The sequence below is a fragment of the Amphiura filiformis genome, chromosome 3, assembly GCF_039555335.1.
Source record: "Amphiura filiformis chromosome 3, Afil_fr2py, whole genome shotgun sequence".
NCBI lineage: Eukaryota > Metazoa > Echinodermata > Ophiuroidea > Amphilepidida > Amphiuridae > Amphiura > Amphiura filiformis.
This window is the reverse complement of record NC_092630.1, coordinates 31,301,786-31,325,625: the sequence shown is the minus strand read 5'-3', so window position 1 is coordinate 31,325,625 and position 23,840 is coordinate 31,301,786. Positions and strand designations below refer to the sequence as shown.

General features: G+C 36.1%; 1 protein-coding gene across 1 annotated transcript; it reads left to right on the top strand.

Annotated features, from left to right (window-relative positions):
• Positions 1-41: 41 nt before the first annotated feature.
• Positions 42-7,418, top strand: LOC140148360 (peroxisome assembly protein 26-like). Its single transcript, XM_072170285.1, has 5 exons — positions 42-427; positions 2,546-2,680; positions 3,914-4,185; positions 5,105-5,250; positions 6,769-7,418. The coding sequence occupies exons 1-4, from the start codon at positions 156-158 to the stop codon at positions 5,200-5,202; spliced, it is 777 nt and encodes a 258-aa protein (XP_072026386.1). The 5' UTR covers positions 42-155; the 3' UTR covers positions 5,203-5,250; positions 6,769-7,418.
• The last annotated feature ends 16,422 nt before the right edge of the window (positions 7,419-23,840 follow it).

Genomic DNA, 23,840 nt, shown 5'->3' with positions numbered 1-23,840 from the left:
TTCAAGAATTCAGGATCATCGCCCTCTGTTGTTGACGAATGAGGAAAATGGCAGCCCACAGTGTAAGCTGGAAAAGGAAAAACACTGATGTTTTTTGATAAAAAAAGACACGAAAATCATTTTATTGGCTACAGTGATGTTACTGAAGATATACTATGGATCTTGAGAGCTTATCGAGACAGCAGATCGATGGATCGAGGCTGCTAGAGGTTGCAAATGACCTGCTACTTTTTCGCAAGTTCGACGATGTGTTGAAAGTGTGTAGACTGGGTACAAACACCAAGCAGGATGTTGTGTTCCCTTCTTCTGTAGCCTGCAGTGCTGGTCATGCTGGTTTAGAACATGTAGATCATCATGTAGATGATGGAAACCAAAATGGAGTGAAGCATAACTCAGTGGATGTCAATTCTAATGAAATAATCAAAAGGTTTGTTTGAAAGCTATTTAAAAAAAAGTACACACCCCTTTTTTATAATTTTTTATGAAGTGTAGGATCGGATCGGCATGATCGGGGCGATGAGAAGGAAGTCCCTAACTGAACTTACGGTAATAATAGCCCTAACCCTATCCTTCTCTTACCCTAACTCTAACCATGAACTCATTCTCATCACCCCGATCCAGCGTTTACCTTTTATTTTGATTTAAGGTGGCCGTGGACTGGTTCTATTGGGGCGGTCAGGGTGTTTTGATTGGGGGTGGGGCAATACAAATTATACAATTTTGAAAGATTGTTATGCGATGCGACAGCGCCAGCTGTCACGCTTGCGCGACGCGGGGGGGATGTGTCCCCCTCAGAATTTTGGAAAAAATTTCAAAATGAAAGCACAAATAAAGCCATTTTGATGCACCATTTTTCACCCTTTTTGGGGTTATTTATTTATTTTCCAAACGCATATTTTTTATGAATTTCATTCACGGGCCTGACTTTCGGCCCGCTGGTTTTAGGCATCGGACCTATTCAATTACGTTCAATTTTACATTTCTTACTTTTTTCCATGCTTTCACCTTTTCTTTCTTTTGACCATGGGAATACCCATTTTCTACCCCCATATTCCTTCCATACACTGTATTGTCATCCTTACACAAATGATCGGGCATTACAATTAGGCCAACAAAAAAAAAATTGTTGGTTGCCCTTCCGAGACAAAAATTTGGGGTCGGTAGGTCAATCCTGTTTTTTTTTTTTTTTCATGGACTCTTCCTCGATTTTCCTCCATTTTGAAAAGACTAGTATTGACAAATGCTTGATCATTTTATGGTAAAAAAATTGTGTGTTTTTGGACTGGATTTAAATGGAAATACTTCTTGTTTTCAATCAAATACGTATTTAATTAATAAAATGAGTGAATAACAAATTATATAAAAGTCCTTGATTCTGTCCAAATTTAATTAGGTTTCCTCTAAAAAAGTGATTGAAAAAACAAAAACCACCCAAGATTTCCAATTTTTGGGTCGGTCGGTTGAGGGCAACCAAAACCAAACATTTTTTTTAAAGCCTTATTTAGAGCGTATTTGCAAAGTCCCAGTTAATTATATGCAAAGTTTAAGTCGCAACCAGTGGCGTAGATTTCTTTTTGACATGTGGGGATAGGATTGGAAAAAAAATCTTGAAGTGTAGTAAATCCAGCACCTTTTGGCAACAGAATAGTAAGTTTATGGTACAAATGTTCGCGAAGCGCGTGAAAATTTTGCGATATTCAGACCTTTGTTTTTGAGGAGCTCAATTGCACCAGAGCTCCACAGCACCAGAGCTCCACTACTTGAATCCCTATACAGATATTAAGAGATTGAGCGCCTTGTTGAGCACCAAGTAAACTCAGGAGAGTGATTAACAGAGCTCCTGCAATTTAAAAAAATGAAGGCCTGGATATTGAAGCTAAACTGTTGAAATTATGCATTTTGGAAAAGTGAAATAAAGTTGTGCGAAGCACGCAAAAATTGGCAGGAGAGGCCATATGTGACTTTCATGGGGGAAAATTTGCCGAAAATGGGCCCAAAATACAAAACCAACAACTTAAAAAACCATGTCAGTGACCAGGCCGTAGGCAGGCTCACATCACACACTATAGGTGGCGCTATTCGTCTATAGGGAAGTGGAATGTGCATGTACGGTCCAAAAATGGCTTTACTGTGGGGCTCAATGGAAAAAATCACTAAAAATTTATTTTGACAACCAAAACCAAAATGATGTTGACTTACGTTGGTACTGGCATAATACTGGATTCATAAACTATCACATAGTGCAATCTATGATCCACCAACTCAAAACTTGTTTTAAAGCGCAAAAGCAATTAATGTGTAAATCAAGACCATCCAGAGAATCCACTTTCAGAGTTGCTATACTCTGGTGCAGTTCTTTAAATTTAGTGTGGATTATGGAATCACACTACTGTATACTCAGCCTAGTCTCAGGCACAGATAATCCATGGTTGGAGTTGCTGCGCTTGGTAGTAAAATCAATTGATTTTAATTAAATGTATGCTTTCTGATCTGTGCCCTCACTTACTTATTTACCACATTGATCTACATGTAATTGTACTTCCAGGAGATTTGAGGAATCACTTTGTGTATTAGCTATCCAAGCCTATGCAGAGTTGGACCAGTGGCAACATGTGGAGCCATTCCTTACACATTGTTATGGTACTCCAGCAGCATACCCAGTCAAAGTGGTGCAATTATGGTAAGCACAGAATTTGGAACTTTTTTTTTGTGTCAGCATAAACTTCATAGTTAGAGACTTGTGGTCAAGGTAATACAACCAAGGGGAAAATAGTCATGAAATCAGGGTTTTAAAATTTGCTCCCATTTACCGTATTGTCTGTAATTTTTCAATGAAAAATTGACAAAAATGCAAACATTTCCATGCCATATTGTGTGCGGGCCATCTTAATTACGAACTGTGTATGGTAATTCGAGTTAAGTTTTTTTCACCGAAAATTCACTTCTAATAAACGCCCCCCTTTTGGAAAAATGCAATGCCCCCAGGCATTTATTACAGACAATACAGTATTTTGCATTTTACATAGTTTAATCTAAGTTATTAACCTCACTCTTACATAGAGATCAGCCAATTCTGGTTTTAAATGAGTGACAAAACAATATTATACAATATAAAAATATAGCACATGATATAAAACGTAATAAAGTCAATGTTGTTGTTTTTAAAACAACAACATGCATATATATTCTGTCGGTCCGTGCCACGTCACTTCCGGTTGATGATGCGACTCACGGTCGAGTGAAAACATTCGATTTTTGTTGATGATTTCTGTCATTGGTGTTATGTAAATTTCGATCGCAAATAGTCAGTGGAATCAAACAACCGCTTTCTAAGTCTTCAGAGTGGAAGAAACTTACTTGATTTACCGCTTATATACTGACAAACTTAAAATTAAATTCAATGGTCGAGTGTTGTTTTTTCCGAAATTGAGGGTCACTCCAGCAACATCGCTATGTAGCCTCCTTCACAGCCGGTTTCTGTTGTTCACAACAAACCGTGAGCCACATGCAGTTTGGGCCCGAGACTAGAGATAGCCCGGATGTCCGACCGACAGAATACATTTTAAAAATAAACTGCAATATGACAGAAGCATGATGGGAAGTGTACATACATGTACATGTATGGAGACAGCTGAGGAATTTACAATGTACATAATAGATTGACAAAGTACAAGGATTTCATACATATGCAAATTTTGCTACCCTGCAACAATGGTTGCCATGATGCCATCTATGATCTGACATTACAAAATGTCATATGTTTAAAACAAGAATTGTACAAGGCACCTGTGTCATCATACTATTTCAATACCTTTTCATGAAAGATAAGCGGTACCATCCAAACAAATACCACACTAAATTATTTCAGACTTGACTAATTGATGTCATAATATTAATATTTTTTAAATTTCAGTATCCTTCTATATGCCAAAGTACACAGCTACGCAATGGCAGAAGCCATCCTGTTACAATGGCTAGCTTTCCCAGACAACCAAAGCCAGTTACAGTACTCCAGCATCTTGGAACTCTATATATCCCAAGTGTTACTCCCTCAGGGTAAAGTAGATGAGGCATGTGAATTGGTCCAAAGAACACAATGTCTCAAGCCGGATTCAAAGCTGAATTTGCTGAAGCATCTAAAGGAGGTTAGGGAGAGGCTGGAGGTGAATGAACAAAAGAATACAGGTTAGTAAATTATCAGAGACTATGTGAGATGTGGCTATGGGAGTAATTTACTAACTTCTATTTTAAAAATATTATGATTTCTTCTAAACAGAACCAAAATTTACTCACTAGTTTGACGGTTTCGCTTTTCATGGTCGAAAAGCATCATCAGAATATTGATTGATGATCACTTCTTCCAGTTGGACGATTCCCGACCACAGAGGGTGTAGAAATGTCACTCAGTAGATAGAGGATCATATATACGTGACTTAGATAGTGTGCCCCGTCGTCCCTAGGGACGTCCATCAATCAATATTCTGATGATGCTTTTCGACCATGAAAAGCGAAACCATCAAACTAATGAGTAAATTTTGGTTTTGTTTAGAAGAAATCGTATATTTATTTATCTTCAAACCTGATGAATCTATTCAGTGACTAACTTCTATTATTGAACTGGATAGTAAGGTTTTAGTTTGAATCCCTTTTACAATCAAATACAAACAAATGAATTAAGCATTATCATGATCATAACAAGTTACATTGGAGTCAATCGGATCTCAGGCTGTCTCTACATCCAACTCTATTCTGTTCTGCCATGCCTTTGATAACTCATTACCAATAGTATTGTGTTTCAACATTGGTGCATTCATTTTGAGAAGGTACATCTTAGTTTATATAAAGAAATGACATCAGATTTGCAAATGAGTGTACATGTCAGTACCTTTTTTTTATGCCAGTTATAAGTTATTTGTAGAAAACAAAGGCTGAATTTATTTTGGGGTGACCTTTCCATAAGTACCATAAATGTTGGGTGTTTTAGTCTAGCAATTCCCAAATCATGGATTTTATAATGGCTGCAAATGGTCTTAAATTTGATTTATATACATGTATCTTCTTGTTTTTCTTCATCAACATTAATTTGTTTTTGATTTTTTTGTAGATGACTCAAGATCGCCATTGATGAAGTTTGTAGATAGGATAGGTCAGCTAGTTTGCAGATTTTTCCCCAAAGCTAGATTCAAACAAATCCAAAACTGACTGTGATGGGACTACTACTATATTTAATTCTATTTAGAACAAATTTAGGTAAGTTTAATATTTTGATGTTCAAGTAGAGAAGCTGAGAAGACCCGATGGCCATTCCCACCTGGGATTTAAGCTGTCAGTGAGTGCGCCACCACGTGACAAATTACGAGCAACAATTTTTGCAATATGGCCACTGCATGCTCTACATGAGACCTTAATCATGCATCAGAGAATGTCTTATAGACATTTAGAGCCTTTAACTTTTGATTTTACAAACATGGACAGTTTGGACAGTATTTATTGTGGGACATTAGAGCACATCACACATATCGAATTGCATTCTGAATACGAAGAATGTCATTCTGATATCAAATAATTTTGATTTTTTTGAAATTCGCAATTTAATACACATTTTATGGCAAATCATTAAAAATTGATATTTTTGATATTTAACAGTACTTGAAGTAAACTTTATTAATCTGATGATTTATACTCAAAGTGTATGTAGGTGGGATAAAAAGCCGACGATCAATTTAAAATTTTGACCTTTCGTATTGAAGATATGGATTTTTTTCCCAAAACACCAAAAAAAAAAAGTCTTTTTGGGAAAAAAAATCCATATCTTCAATATGAAAGGTCAAAATTTTCAATTGATCGTCGGCTTTTCCTCCCAGCTACATACACTTTAAGAATATGTCATTAGATTTATACAATTTACTTCGAGGACTGTTATATCAAAAATGTGAAAAATATCAAATTTTAATAATTTGTCATAAAATTTGTATTATATTGTGAATTTCAAAAAATGAAAATTATTTGATATCAGAAATACATTCTTCGTATTCAGAATGCAATTCGATATGTCTGATGTGCTCTCATGTCCCACAAAAAATACTGTCGAAACGCTCAAAACGCTTATTCCAGATCCCTTAAACTTTGTAAGAAATACTACTATTCTAGTCGATTTCAGTTGAGATTTTTATCAGACTGGTTATAGACAGTCTGGGCATATTTCAGGCATTCCAAGTTTGTGATTGCCCATCCAAAGCACAGATGGACTGGACAATGGCCCTTAGGAAATATGTGATACGATCTGGTCCATGGGGGCAAATTTGAAACTGAGATCAAGCTAAAAATAGATAGTTAAAAAACTATAAAATACATAAGAAAATAGATATCAAAAAGCTTCATAACTTTAGAACAAAGTATGCTAGACCTTTGGTGTTTTCAGTAAATGACAGCCTATTGTATGTATAATGTATTACGGTAATTACAGTAACTCAATTTTCAAAAATGTCTCCTTTGGCCCCATGGACCAGATCGTGTCACATATATACAAAATGATGTGGGATTGTTTTCCCCATTATAACCGAGTTCTAACCCAAAAGGTTAACATTTGGCAATTAATTCTTGTGCAATATGTGCACGTTCTAATGGATTATGAAGCTGCATGCATGTGTACATGACTCTGAAGAAAATTGACATTTTAAGAATAACTAGATCAGGATTATCATTTAAGTAATTCCGAGAGCCAATGTGCAATAAATTTATACTATTGCTTTTGTTTGTTTGTTTCAGATTTGTCATCAAGTATATCTCATGCAGCCGTGTTGTGGAGTGGTGCTCTTCAATTTGGTACTCATTATTTGCCCTTTTCACCTCATGCCCAAAGCGTAATTGTGAGCATACAACTCAGTAGGGGAATCTTTAGCAGTACATGCAGATAACTCAATACATCGTAAGATATCAGAATGTAATGGAAGATATAATTTCATTGTTTTAATGCAGGATCAGATCTATATATATATGTGTATATACTGCTCCAAGAAAGTATCCTTACACTTGGAAAAATAATTACAATTTCAACACTGAACCATATTGGGGTAAATTTGTTTTTTAAATAGATGCACTATCTAATTCGGCACATTATGACACCACAATGAATCCAATGTGACTTCAAGAAGCAAAGTTAAAAGCATTTGGTTAGTCCAGTTTTAAAAGTGACAAACTGGCCTATTCAAAACTCCACAGACTAGACATCTGGTTTGAGAGTGGTAAATGGCAAATTTGTGCATGCCTTTAATTTGAAACAAAAGGAACAAAAGAAAACTGAAACAAAAGAGCTGACAAATAAAATGGAAGTTATGAATAGTACAGAGAAGTAAAAACTGAAATAAATACTGCTTTAAATAAAGCTTCATTGAAGAAACTGTGTAGTCTCTTTGTTGCGCTTGTTGGAATCTTTTTACGTCTTGTATAGACCAGTTTGTCACTTTTAAAACTGGACCTTCGTCTATTCAGTTGCTTGTAACTTTACTTCTTGATATCACATTGGATTCAATGTGGTGTCATAATGTGCAGGATTAGATAGTGCATCTATTTAAAAAACAAATTTACCCCAATATGGTTCAGTGTTGAAATTGTAAGGATACTTTTTTTGGCGCAGTATATATATATATATATGACACAATCTAGGTCAATTAGGATATACAGATTACCATTCAAATCCTTTTGTTTAGTAATAGTATTAAAATATCTAATGTTTTCAACTTTTTTTGGCTTTGTGATGTCACATTTTGATGATATTTACATCATATTGAAGCCAACTGAAAATGTTTCTTTATCAAGATGCACAAATCTGAACATTAACTTAGGGACCGTTCACAAACACTTGTTAGGAGGGCCTGATGCAAAAAGGGGGGGGGGCCTGAAAATTTTTGACCCTCCTAAGGGGGGCCCTGAAAAAAATGACCACAAATTTTCCTGGAAAAATTGAGTTTATATGCTTTTCTATGGGGTTGACCCATAATTTTCATGTCAAAAAGTGGGGGCCCTGAAATTTTCGAGGTCTGTAAAGGGGGCCCGAAAAATTTTGCAATAATTTTTTTTTTTTGCATCAGGCCCCCCCCTTACAAGTGTGAACGGTCCCTTATCACAACACAGTGCTCATTTTGGTTGATCCGGTCACATGCTATCACTACTATACAGTCTAATGGTAAATATCAGGCCTGAAAATCTGTATCATGCGATAAGATTCATGCTGTCTTAGATTTCTGGACAATTTGTTTATTCCAGTAAGGTAGGATCTATAAAATATCTTTCTTTGTGTACTTGAATGCACAAAGAAACAAAATAAATGTCTGGAGGAAGTAAAACTTGAAAGTGATCCTTTATTGCACAATTGGATACCAGCACTTCTTCATAAAAGCAATTCTACTCATACCAAAACAAACTGTTTTCAGAAGCTTGCCTATTCTATGATGGAATAACAATGGACCTAACTGCAGTTTCCTTTGACTCTGTTCACTGTGAAACTTATGAGTGCTTCATTCCATCAGTTGTGTGAGTTTCTGAAACACCCCCAAGATGATACTTTACTTTGCATGGTATTAATTTTAAAAATTTCATTTGGAATCTAAACCTAGTTAAAATGTAGTTTACCCAAAGAGGCAAGACTTATAATTAAAGACAGAGATAAAAAAGATTTTATTGCGTCTGACGTCATCTGTCAATCAAATTCGAGCACGGTTTGTTTACAAATGTCATGATGATGACTTGCTGAACGCGGCGGTATAACCGGGCGCCTTATTGTTAATTTTGCAGCTTCAAACATGCAAACCATCTCAAAAGTTAGGTCTTTATAGTAGGAAACTTTCTTTCGCGAAAAGGCACCATGTCAATAATAACTAAAAAAGCTGCTTTTTGCCTTGTAAAAGTATGTAATTTTTCGCCATTTGCTGCTATTCCTTTTCTCCGAACAGCACCAGATAGATCGGTCTTCCTTTTGTAAACGCGCTATTAACCTGTGTAAACCAATCAAGGATCGTAATTGACAGTGACATCAGACGCGATAAAATCTTTTTATCTCTGTCTTTAATTATAGAGAGACTCCACCATGTTTGCATGTCGCCTCTGGAGAGCAGAATACCGTACCTCCAGATTATTTTACCACAGAAAAAAGGTTCAACTTTAGCCTGGGTCTAAAATAGGCTTAGTCTGTCAAGTTAGACCCATGTAGGTTCAACTCTAGTTACAGACCAAGGCTGCTGTTAGACTCGGTCTAACTCGGACCACTTTTGTTCATACAGGTCTTTAAGTCTACTCTCTTTGAGTTTAATGCAAATTAGCAGAAGAGTCTCTCATGTCATATGTAGGAAGTATAACTCAATAGCGCATACATATATTCAGTGCTTACCCTTTTTATCAAGAATGTAGAAGTCTGTTTTAGAAAGTCAAAAAAAATGTTACCAAAGATGACTTAAATTTGCCATGTTTGCTCAGGAGTTCATTGTGATTAGATAGGTAAGTGCAGTACTCAGAATTGATCAGGTTATGGTTGACACTCAGTGAGGCTGCTACATGTATACCAGTTGCTGTATAATTTACTCACCAAGATGATTATATTTGGTCATGTTTCTTTCATATTACTGGCTTATAAAAGAATCAGTATGTATAACAATTACCACATGAAGTTGTTCAGTAAACCATTTTGTAAACCATCAGACCTATGTGTGTATATTTATGATTATTACAATGTCTTTTCTGTATTTAATTTGGTACATATTTTGTTCTTATCATTGGCCTTTGCTCATGGCCAGAACAGGAATGTTATGTATGATTTTAGAAGTTAAAGGTCAGACAGATGATACAGAGTTACACTGGGAAAAAGTTATAATAGAGATAGTCAGCTTTTCGCCATCTTGTGGGTACAAATCTGTTGTTGTTGCCCTTTCGCCATCTACATGCGTTGGACACTATGCACAGAACTGTTTTTCTGCATTGGCGTGGTATGTATGTACATGTGTATATATGCCACAACTGTTATTGTGCATTGGCCTGGTGTTTTGCATTTGTGCGTGAAGGATCGAATGGCATGCTGAAGGCATCCAAAGGGCCTGTATCGACAAGATGGCGGACATGTGACGTCACATCCATTACATTGAATTTGTGCACATCATTATTTAATGTCATTTTTTTAAATTACTGAAGGCAGGCACATAATTAATATTATTATATTATGTGTAATTTGAATTAGATATTTTTGTAGTATGGATTTTTGCTATTTAAAACCAGAGTCTATATAGTATTGAATTCATGTTTACCAAGTTATGATTAATCCAATGCATTAGCAGAGGCAATCATCTGATCTGAATAGGAATTCAGATTTACTCTAACACCTGCAGTTGAATTGATTTATGCTAATCGTTAGGCATTAATCAAAACGAAGTCGAATTTAGTCATGACTTTTGTTGATGTAAATGTGATAAATTGAATGGTATGGAAGGAAGATGACATTAAGATCGCAATTGATAGTAAATAAGTCAACAAGATGTGTAAGTTGCTATTGAAAAAAAAATAACATAGAGGTTTCTTAAATATTTTCTGTGTTGTAAATAACTGTCAGAATCAAATAATCTACACATAGCTAGTGGCGTAATCTGTAGTGCAGTGTTATCCTAAACTAGTCTATTGGTAAACTTGACATATACCGAAGAGATTATTCTATACTATGATCAGCTCATAATAGGCAAGAATTATAGGTTTTTTGTTATTACACTGTATGTGTATCAGTTAAAGGTACGTTCATACTTCCACCGCATTTGCGATGCGTTGCTTTGCGATGCGGTGCGATGCTGCATTGCGATTTTGCAATAAAGTTAAATACATTTTAACTTGGAAATGTGACGAGTTGCGTTGAGTTACGGCAAAAAGTATCGGCATCGCAAAGCAAGGCATCGCAAATGCAGTGGTAGTATGAATGGACCTGAAGTCCTTCAGTTATGCAGTATGCAAAACGCGGTTCACATAGGTGCTGCGCAAAATGCACAGTGCTATTTGTTGTGCACACTCTAGTCGAGCACATATGCATATTCTCAACTGTAGTGGAAGAAGCAACGAAGTGCAGTGCACAGATTTAGCTCTAAGGAAATGTAGGCCATATTTGGCTATTCCATTTAAAAAACACTCCCCATGTGGAAGATTTTGGAAATATCTTCCACAGCAGGAGTATTAATTTCAAATAGAATTAACACATTACCAACTACTCCAATTTGAAACTCACTCTCCTTCAGTGGAAGATTCAGGTTGAAACTTTCTCAGAGGGTGTATGAATTTCAAATGGAGCAGCCTAATGTGCTAATTCTGTCTGAACTTCATACTCCCCCCGTGGCAGATATTTCCAAAATCTTCCACAGGGGGAGTGTGTATTTCAAATGGAATAGCCCATTTTAAATACAATATGTGAATAAAAAACATCAATCTGTTTGTTTCAAAGATGTTAACAGTTCTTGTGTCAGTTTGAATCATGCCCACAAGTATGTGTTTGAAAATATGAATGTCTGTGTCCTACAAAACTTTGAAAAGATTGTTGCATTTCTTAGAACTATTTCTGAACATACTTCTTCCATTACAAAATTACAGTTTTCAATTGATAGAAGTAGTAGGTTCAATGTCACAGCAGCTGATTGGTGTATCCCATCATGCTCTGCAGTACCATAGTAGAACTGCACATGCCATAGAGAGTGTACACAAAATCGCTCACTTCAACTTTCAATTACTCGCTTTTATATCAGGGGAGCTTAGGCTTTTTGTTTGAAAAAATATGATCTCTAAAGTATTGTGAAACTATCCATAGCTCTCAATATCTAAGCGCTCTTGTTTATATTTTGTATACATTTGCTATGGAGCAAGCAGATAGACTGCAAAGCATGATGGGATACTCCCTTTAGCTGCTGTGGTTCAATGTAGTGTTCAGACTGTGTATGCCTGCTATGTTGAAGGTTTGCTATGTCAGAGGTTCATTCTGTTGAAGGTTTCACTGTAGAAGTGATGATGTAACAGGATTAACTACCATAGCAATAGGTTTAAACAATTTTTGAATATATCCCCCTGCACTACAAGCAGGTTGCACTATCACCTATGTATGTCTGCAATCATAGATTGAATACAATACCGCTCTTTTCAAAGGTAATAATCATAGAATTGCGAGTGATCAACAGGATATGAATATTCTATAGAATTACGATCCAGGTCATTATCCCTGTTCTTTTATATATCTATGGTTCAGTGCAGAGGTACTGCGATTAAAAAATCGGTAACCTATTGCTATGGTAGTTCATCCTGCTACATCATCACTTCTACAGTGAATATGAAATAAGGCTTGCAGTATCGAAAAATAAGGTTCGCTATGTCAAACATAAAATAAGGATAGTTGGGGTTTTATAGCGAACCAGCCGAACCTTATCTTACATTTGACATAGTGTACCTTATTTCATAGCAGACCTTTGACATATTCAACATAGCTAACCTTATTTCATATTCAACTGAAAAGGACATTTGACATAGTGGGCTGTAACCGTACAGACCATGTCTAATTGCATAAAAAACAAATGTGCATTGTACACAAAGAAATAGTTTGCGTACTTAGCCTTTGTTAGTTTATATTTATAATTGTTTTAGCAGTCTTACTGTTTTTGGTGCTTTATGCCAATATTTGGCAGCATTTTAAGTCTTCCCTGATCATCACCAGGAACAATTTTGTAAGATACATTTTGATTCTTTTGTTCTCCTAAGTTTAAACTCAGGCGCAGGGTAGTTGTACGTTTAAGTCTCACTGAAACCCTGCATGAGGCATATCAAATGAATGAAAAATTATTTTGGGGTAATAATTACCAACACTTTGGGTACCAAAATCAGCCCTTGCCCCTAAGCGCCACAAACCATTAGTAGTGCTGCAGTGTTGAAAAACATTGAAATCCGTTAACAACTGTGGAGCACAGAAGATTATGTTCCCACTAAAACTCATTTTGTTTTTATCATTAACCATTATATAGTTATTATCATTGATAATAATATTGTATTATATTGTAGTGTGTTAACTCATCTTACAGATAAATGCTAGCATAATATTATGTATCAGTTTCTGAAAACAAATTGCCTCAATGTTCATGAAGGACACAATTTTTCACCTGTATGTAGTGCATGTGTCATGTATGCAAATTGCCAAAAGTATTGTTGAGGGCATGGTGGCGCAGTGGTACAGGCTCTACCTCACAATCGGAGGGTTGCAAGTTCGCCAAATTGCCAAAAGTATTGTTGAGGGCATGGTGGCACAGCGGTACAGGCTCTACCTTGCAATCAGAGGGTTGCAAGTTCGAGCCCCGGCGGTACCATTGTGTTGTGCACTTGGGCAAGGTGCTTTACCTCACTTGCCTCTCTCTACCCAGGGGTGAAATGGGGAGTTGTTGGGAAAATTGTCTATTGAGCGCTGCCCAAAGGTATAAGTATGCCTTTGGTATTGTATGGCAGCTGACATATATATTCTAACGACAGCGGAATAATTATAAAGCGCTTTGATACATGTGAAAGGTGCTGTATAAATGTCAAATTATTTATTGTGCACCATGCTTACTACAACAGTATAATCATCAGCTCTGGCCTCTCCCATTTATTTTGGGATTTTTTTTTTCTGACCAAAGTATATTATGCAATCAAACTATGTGAGACATTTTCCCCTGAAATTCAATTTTGAGGGAGCCAATTGAAGCAAGGGATCCAACTATTTTGTCAGCAACAAAAAATAGTGAACCACAAATACCATTTTTATGAAATTGTCAGCACATTGTAGCCAGAACAATGGGCAAGAACAACAGGAGAAAAATGAAACTTGATTTAGCTTTATGAACATTACGTTTTGTTACCTGGAGAGATGTGATCATGTCTCACCTCCTTTTTCAACCAAATCAATGTAATAACTCTTGTAGTGAGGGATCAACATTTAACCACAAATTGCCTCAGGCAAAACTCACATCCTGGGAACCAAATACCACATAAGGTCATTTTTATGTAACTCATTGACCCATGTGTGCCATATACTGCTTCTAGCTATAATGACAGCCTGGTGACGTAGTCAACTCATTGACAGATACCAACCTGAGGAGGGAATTCGGTTTTTCATCAATTCTCTTCAGCCTCAGGTAGTGAAACGTAATGAATGTTTCACTTTGCTTGATTACACTGACATATTTTTTTAAATATTGGGTGTGTTGGAGAAACACAAGTATTATGATCTTCAAAATGATAAAGGTTATTTAGATTATAAGACTTCATATCCATAAGCAGATAGGGAAATAGTCATTGAAAACATCACCTCAGGTGATATCAGAGTTAGGGACGGTCCTAATTTAATCCTGAAACTTATCACCTGAGGTGATATTTTGGGTGAGCATTTCATCACCTGCATTATATACATAATGGTATATGAATACATGTATGTGTAGGAAGTGTTAGGAGATACATAATTTTATTTCTAAATTATTAGTCATTAGAACTTGTAGTAGATAATGTGTATAATCCATTGTAGCATTAGTGGCACTTTTTAGATGTTAGTGTAGACATGCAGTGTAGCTAACAAAATGACACAAATATATATATTTAGAGGTTGCGTACCAAACATGTTAAGATTTATTTTCGGCATGATGAAAATATATTTATTTTCGTATGTAAAGATAATTTTGTAAACAATCATTAAAAGGTGGACATTTTGCTGAAAGCTTTGACATAAAGCATTCAAACTCTTACATGAATTTGTATTTGGAAGAACATTTAAAAATTTGAATTACTTCCAGTGAAAGTATAAGCATGCATAATTGTAGGAAACACATAGAAAGTTATTGTCAGATGTAGTATTAGGGTCAGACAATACAAGTAGTTAATGGATTGTAAAGAATGAATATATTATTAATTGAGTAAAAAACTGGGTTTTCTACCCACCATATTATTAAACTGAAAAGAAGTGGCGTCTGCAGGTTTTCAAAAGACGGGGGGATTCTGGTCTCGATTCCCCCCAATTGTTAAAAAATATTTGGTTAGCTTTGCTCCCGTAATATAGGTAAAGCTAGAACTGGCTCAGTTCCTCGGACTATGAGGCTGTGAAGCGGCCGAGAGGGCGCGCTTCGCGCGCCCGGCAAGGCCGCGAAGCGCCACTTCAGAGGACTACTTCCAGCGGGTACTGGTCACGGCACTGGGTCCAGGGCTAAGGTAAAGCCCGAATTGTTTCCCTGACTTGATGCATTTACTTTGTGCACTGAGTGTAAGTAAACAATTCACCTTTTCGGTAAATCTCATAAGCCTTTGCGAGTACACCTGAGAACTCGTCATTTGACGTCACACCGATCTGCGCTGATGCGCACATCGTTTAATCGAACATCATTACTGCGCATTGCAAGTCGGCGTGACGTCAAATGACGAGTACTCAGGTGTACTCGCAAAGGCTTATGGGATTTACCGAAAAGGTGAATTGTCTCCATCCATGTTGAAGTATACAGGGACATGCCACCCAAATGGGTCTATTTTTGACAACAAATCCCTAGAATTGGTAGGGTTTTTAATCTTGGGCGGCACACCACTGTCAAAAAATAATAGTTCAATCACAGAATATCCCGGGACGGAAGACTAACATTGGTAGATAATGAAAAGAAAAGTGGTGTGTTGCAAAGTAGTTTATATATGATATTTATTTGTGATTTGTATGATGTTGAATGTATTGTAAATTGTGCCAATGAATAACATATTTATTGGTTGAATGTATATGCTATGATATAGGAAACCCACTGAGTGATATTTTTTAGTGCTGTAATCGATAAGCTTTCTGGGTATCGATATGTCGGGAGGCAAACATCCGACATGTCGATACTATTATCGATACTCACGCAGTTTGAAACACGGATTTGAGTTTACCAATACTGGAGGGGCTGGAGATCGTGAAGACGACATGATGCATGTATTCTAGATGTAAAGCTCACCTTGGAATTGGGAGACGGTAATTTGAGTATTTGACGGTAATTTGAGACCTGATTTGAGATAATCTAAGCATGTGTGCCATGTCGTTTGTGTATCGATACTGACATTGAGTGTTTCGACATGTCGGAAGTCTATGTATTTTCCGACTATCGATACTTACGACAATCGATTACAGCACTAATATTTTTAAAAGTGCAATACTACCCCCAGCCAATTAGGAGTAGTTTGTTTTGCATGCATTTATATGTATGTTGAAAACTGTGATGTAGGAAAGTTACAAAATGTTTGATGAATAATGCCAAGGGTTTGGAGTTGTTTTGCAATTTCTGGAGAATGTTGGAACCTGACAACCGGGCCTGGCAAAAACAGGACCAGTTGGAATTCAGGCAAAACAAAGTTACAAGTTGATAGGAAAATAAATAGCAAGAGTTTAGAAGTATATATACATTAGAATGTACAGTATTGACTCCTAGATTGTAAAAATACCAGCAACTTGTCTTGGACTTCACAGTGTATTGACCACATATGTGATGCGATCAAGCAAAATCAGTCGGAACTCAGAAATATTAGATTTTCAGTTTCTTATAGGACAGTAAAAAGCATTTACAAAGCTGCATTTTGCAGAAAACCCCATTGAAATTGAACAACCAGTTTCAAAGATATGAGCAATTAAAGAGTTTCCAAAACAACAGAAAACAAAAGGAAATATTTCATTGTTGGGCTATATCTCAAGATCAATATTTTCCAGTTCCGACTGATTTTGCTTGATTGCATCACATATTACAAAGAGTGTTCATACCATGTTGGTATAAACATTGGACTATATACAGGACATTACCCATGCTACAGTAGACTTGTAGTTTGACAGGTACATGTATGTATTTTTTACTCAAACCCCAAGATGAGATATGTTCCCGAGGTTTGTCTTCAATTTAATTAAGCTAATCCTAACCCTAATCCTAACCCTAATTTTATGTATAATTACATGAAGGAGTAACCCATGTCAGTGTCCGGGATCAATAAGTACAATGGGCATTGGTAAAAGTGTTTTTGTCCGAACACTGCAAAAATATTTGGTGGTATAATTGGTTGAATAATGCAATTTTATGAAGTGACGAAGGAAAGCTAAATGAGGATCAGTCTTCTTCATTTTGCTGAAGGGTAGTCCCGAATATTTTGCAAAAATTTCATGTGAGGTGCCCAAGGAACCTAATCATTTTTTATGATAGAATTGAATCAATGTTGCCATGTATTTGTTACTTTTCTTACCTTGTATGATATTGAATATTTAACATTGTAAACTTGTTTTATTTAAAGTTATGATCATGATTATAAAACAGCAATATTTTGACTACCTGTTATCAGTAGACTTTATGTTATGAGATATAAAGGTTAGTATTTTGTTGAGGTGTATTTATGCAAATATATTGATTCACTCCTGTATTATTACTGTTGATGTTGAAATATTTAAAGTATATTTTGTTTTGTGCTTTTCAATTTACAAATAGCTACTGCAAACAAGGCGGTTCTCGAACCACGAGTCTCGCCTGCTTTCACGACCACCTGCTTTTGCGATTACTTTTGGTAGAGGTAAATGAATTTGGCGGTTATCGGCTGGGCACGATTATCTGGCTGATGGTGACTGTACCCACCAAGTTTCATGCCGGTACAACAGTTTGTACTAAATTTGACCTCAGATGACCCTGGTGACCTTGAAATGACCTTCCAAAATTTGGCTTTAAATGTTGACTGTACCCACCAAGTTTCATGCCCGTACAACAGTTTTTACTAAATTTGACCTCAGATGACCCCTGATGACCTTGAAATGACCTTCCAAAAATTTGGCTTTAAATGTCGACTGTACCCACCAAGTTTCATGCCCGTACAACAGTTTTTACTAATTTGACCTCAGATGACCCCTGGTGACCTCGAAATGACCTTCCAAAAATTTGGCTTTAAATGTTGACTGTACCCACCAAGTTTCATGCCCATACAACAGTTTTTACTAATTTGACCTCAGATGACCCCTGGTGACCTTGAAATGACCTTCCAAAAATTTGGCATTAAATGTTGACTGTACCCACCAAGTTTCATGCCCGTACAACAGTTTTACTAATTTGACCTCAGATGACCCTGGTGACCTCGAAATGACCTTCCAAAAATTTGGCTTTAAATGTTGACTGTACCCACCAAGTTTCATGCCCATACAACAGTTTTTACTAATTTGACCTCAGATGACCCCTGGTGACCTTGAAATGACCTTCCAAAAATTTGGCTTTAAATGTTGACTGTACCAACCAAGTTTCATGCCTATACGACAGTTTTTACTCATTTGACCTCAGATGACCCCTACATGACCTCAGTGACCTTGACCCACTAACCAATACAAACCGGTTCTGTCTCAGGTCAAGATGCACCCACCCACCAAGTTTGAGGAACGTGCGACTCCTAGTTTCCGAGAAAATAGGCGGAAGACAAACTTTAACCAAAACTTTAACCAAATTTGTCACATACACACACACACACACCCCCACATACATACATACGGAAAAGTGATTATATAGTCTCCTGCCTTATCAGGCGAGACAAAAATGAAACCATGCGAAATACATTCCTTAAGATAAGCCATTAAGGGAAAGTCAAATTGTGAAATTAAGAACACTATAACAAGCAAAATAGTTAGAAATTGGCTAAGCACAAAATGTTACTACATGTATAATTACATAAATATTTCCACGTTTACAGTATTCTTGAATGTTTATTTTTTAAGGACACGTCTCACTTTTGAAATTAATATCTGAAACTTGTGTGAGTGCAGTGTATATGGTGCCAAGTAGGGGTGTGTGTGAAACTAAAGCATGTGATGCACAAACCAATGCATAGATAACATGTCACGTTGGAAGACCATGTTGACATGACACCACATTTTAAAATACTTTTGCCAATGTAGATATCCAATTCAAAACAGGAATAGTTCTACCATCTAACTACGTTTAGTGATCTAGTTGACAAAGAAGTTTGCTGTGTGTGTACTGCATGTATGACAGTGTGCTGTACTTTTGTACATTCAACACTCTTTGCCCTCAAGCATCACATGTAATGAAATTCATGGAATAACATTAAACTGATTGTTTAGATAAACGCACTATGGACCATTTGCAGCAGTTCATTTGTCGTCGAAACACTGCCCTCCAAGGTGGATTTCGGAGATTGTTACCCTGATTTGTTACATCAGACAGGATTCGAACAGTTGGTTCAATTTTCATTCTGAAAAATGTTTAGCCTATACCTCAAAGATGGCTGCCATTTATTCATAAGGTCAATGTCCTAATACAATCAACAAATTTTTATGACAAAATGAGAGACGTGTCCTTAAAATTTGCTATTATTTTAAAAGGTACTATTGAAATAAACTTAAACAATAAGAAAGTATTTGAGTCCTGACTTTATCCTTATTTTTTGTGAAAATGCTTCCTTATTTAGCGTTATGTAGTAAAATATGTAGTAAAATCAATATAATATAAATATAGGGCCTTTCTCTGCATGTTTGCGTTTGGTGGGAAGGAACGGGGCTTCCCTGGAAATAGATAATAAAAAAATAATAGAAGACAGTCCGAGAAAGGTTTTATGAACGGGCATCATCGGTATTTGGTCCAGAGACAAATCAAGTATAACTGTACATCTTTTTTGTCAGTTTGTGGCTACATTAATAATTATTAACAAAGGACGACAGCATCTTTGTAAAAGTTGATTGCTTTTTACATTTGTGTATGGTTATAATGCAGTTGTATAACTTTCTGCTTGATGAGATCAAGCATTGCGTGCTACATGTAGTGGTTGCCCTTCTCGCCTGGCCCTAATAATAAAAAAGGGGTTAGGAAGTATCCAACTACACCAGGCACAAAAAGAAACTCGTCAGTTACTGTAAAAGTCAATATTTTCGCGAGAAGATATTTTCGCGATTTTGAAGATTTTGTCAATTGCACGAGAATTAAATTTCATGGTTTTGATATTGATACAATAGAAACCTAATGCAAAAGTTTATTTTCGAGTTTTTATTTTTCGCGATTTTATGTCCACTGCCAAAATAAAAACCTCGTAAAATTTCTACTTTTACAGTATATTCATCCTTGCTGTTCAATAACTTGATAATTTTGGATTATTCTGAAATATACATTTTGTTAATTGGACTTTTCTTTCTAACTTGACACCCTGTTTGTGAACATTGAGCAAGAATTGACCAAGATATGCGCCTCCAAACTCTCAAACCCCAAAATGAAAAGTTGCAAGTTTAACGATTCAATTGTGCCTGTTACACTGTGTGCTTTATTGATTGGCCTGTGGTGCTTGTGTGCAATACAATGATGCGTTCCCATTGAAAATGCAACTTTTGATTTTGGGGTTTGAGGCTTTGGAGGCGCATATCTTGAGTCAATTCTTGTTCGCTTTTTCACTAACAGGGTGTCAAATGAGAAAGCAAAGTCCAATTAACAAAATGTATATTTCAGAATAATCCAAAATTATCAAGTTATTGAACAGCAAGGATGAATATAACTGACGAGTTTCTTTTCGTGTGCCTGGTGTAGATCTAGGATGTTGGGAAGTTCAATAAGGAAGACCGACATTCTAATCCCTCTCTTTCCTACAGAATTAAATCTTTAAAAGAACACTATGGAGTACTTCCTGGTGGGGGGGGTTGTCTTATTAGCCGTGTTCAGATTCCCTATGGCAAGACAAATTTCTGAGCAATTTTCATTTTTGTCCCATGTTGAGCAAAAATGATGCAGCAACAGCTACAATGTTGCTTTTTTGCCCTTAACTCTATGGAAGTAACTAAGGGCCATGCAGTTCTTTTTGTAACTCAGGAAGTCAAGATCTTGTGATCATGTGTCCCGACTTGTGTTCCCGACTTAGCCGGTTTGAAATAAAGAAACAGTAAAGATATACATGTAGAAATAGTTTAGACAACTCGGGATCTCATGAAATCTGCCGGTGTAAGTATTTAAATTACCATATTTTGCGCTCAAAATCTAATCAGGTCGAGACCCTCTGGTCATGCTACCTCCTATAAGGCGCGTGAAAGTCGATTCAGAGTTTGTCGTCCCCACCCGCGTCACTGTTTGGAAACCAAAAACACCCGCGTCAAATTTTCAAAAATGCCAAAATAAGTCATTATTTTCAAAGTATCAGTGTTTTCACCAGTTTGAGCAATTGGAAACATATTTTTGTTTGTAAAACATAAATTCATAATTCAAAACCAGGCTCTTTTTTAACTTTTCTAGTCCCTACCCATATAAAACCTGTTTATAAATATTAACATGTATGAGTGATTACCAAGTCTCGCCCTGAACATAGTTCAGGCGAGACAAAAACTGTTGGGGAAACATTTTGCACTGAAATCCTATTGACTTCACACACAAAACTTCAATCAAAGCCCAGGTGCACCTAAATTTTATCTGAATTTCACATGTATTTTTACACCAAAATGAACAATATTTGAGGTTGGCCCGTTCTGAATCACCCTAATGGGCGGCTTGGGCGATGTTGAAATGGCTCCATAGCAGATGACTAGCTATGCTATACGGAGTATACAGTCCCCCTAATATGTATAACCCTATTCATTTTACACATGTGGACCAATTTATAGCGTCATACGTCATTGCGTTCAGTCACAATGGTTAATTGTGTAAGAAAAGAGGCTGTTTTAAAGTTGCAATTGAGTCCATAGCAGTCAGGTTTTCTTTAACAAACATGAATAGACCTGGCCAACTCCTATGGACTTGAATGCAACTTTTAACACCGTTTATTAAAAACGGTCTCGTTTTTTACATAATGAATATGCTTGACGCTATAATTTGCTCCATATGTGTAAAACAAATACAGCTACCCATATCTCTTAAAACATGTGCATTTTGTCAAATATTTTTTGACTTATTTAAAAAAGTATTTAGGGGGAACTTGTAAGTTGTGGACCCTATAGTAGGGTATCTTTGCCAAATCTGACCAACCGAATTTGCACAATGGTTTTATCTATTGCTACTAAGGGAAGGCGTCTGCATTCATCAAAGTTTTTGAATTTTAATTTCATGAAAGGCTGGGGGTGGTACTTTTATTCAGAGGTGGACATCATACTAATGTATGGACTTGGAAATGGACCCTCAAGTATTCAACCGGGGCTTCCATTACACTCTAAACAAATATTTTGGTCGTGCTTTATGCGACGGCTACTTGAATACCCATCAAGCTGCGATCACATTGAATACCCGCTAATTTGTCAGGCTGAACTCGGCCTGATCTAATGAGCATATTTCGTATAGCGAATACCGTATACTTCTGTGATCGCAGCCTAATGAACTAAATTATTTACCACAATAAAATTGGAAGTACAACACAACTTTCCTTTTTTGAGCTCAATTAAGCTCTTTATTTATCTTTTTATAGCTGACATTAAGATAAAGATATTGTTAACTACTACAAAGTAAAATATTGACATAAAATACTACATTCATCATATCAAGTGAAGCACTGCGTAAATTAAAGATAGTTCCTGAATAATAATTCTATACATAACTCCACTACTCCGATACATGTATGTACCCCTAAATTGTTCAATATTCTGCCACACCATATTTGTGAAACTTTCAACATTGAAAAAGGATCTAACTTAAAAGTATACAATACTTACAACCAAGCTGATTTATTTAGTTTTATACAATATACACTGAAAACTATATTTTCCTAGTTTTCATTACTTCTTGCTTCACCATTTTGAAATACAAGTGTCTATAATATAATGGCAGTCTCTTACGTAGTATATGTATATTATGATTTAAGAGTTTCACAAATAAGGCAAATTCTTGGTTATTGTAACACAGGAAAAATATTTATCTATGATTCCTACAAGGTTAAGTTGTACTGGGAGATTGTACAAAATTGAGGGAATGAGAATGGACTAGCATGAATATGTTAGGGAGAAAATGAAAATCTGTACTGACATTTCCCCCACAATAGTAATATTCAACATAATGGGACGATTCAAGGTTGAGAAAATGGGAATACATCTACCCTGCCATATTACATTAGTATTTCAGTGTACAACAGAATTTAGTTTGCGGCAAAGTATTCAGTCATGCGATTATGACGTAGAGAATGAGAATGGTGATATTCTTTGTGCATTCAGTACAAATTATTTGTGTTGGTACATTCTTGCATAGGAAAGTATAGGCAGTGACAGTGTTGATGTTCCCCTAACCTCTTCCAAGCCAGAATTATTTGTTTGTATAAGACTCCTAAATCATGAATCAAACAAATACTTAAAATGAATCTGATATTTAAGCAGCATTTTGTTAAACACTATTCTTGCTACTACCGGCTTAAATATTGCCATTAATTCATGTATCACATATTTGGTAAATAAAATTACACGTAAATTCATGTTAAATTGTATTTGACCTAATTAGCATCAGCAAAGTAGGTAATGGGGATACGCATCCTGCACAAGAACAAATAAACACAATGGGGAACGATTGCTCGCTACAAGAGGAAACTGAATATATTTAATAAGAAAGAATGAACATTAGCATTCACAAGTATTTTTCAAACTTGCATTTAAACCCTTTCACCTTTTGCTTTATTTTCCAATTTCATTGGCAGCAACATTGATTCTACAATACCCTATTCTTTAATTGCAGCATTATTATATTAAATATCAAAGATTGAATTTCGTAAAACATTAAATAGCAAGTACCACCTGTGCACCAATTAGGTCAAATAAGGTACTTAAAATTACATTTTACAGGCATGCATGATTTGAATTTCGTCAACTGAAGGGGGCAAGTACTGTATGGCTA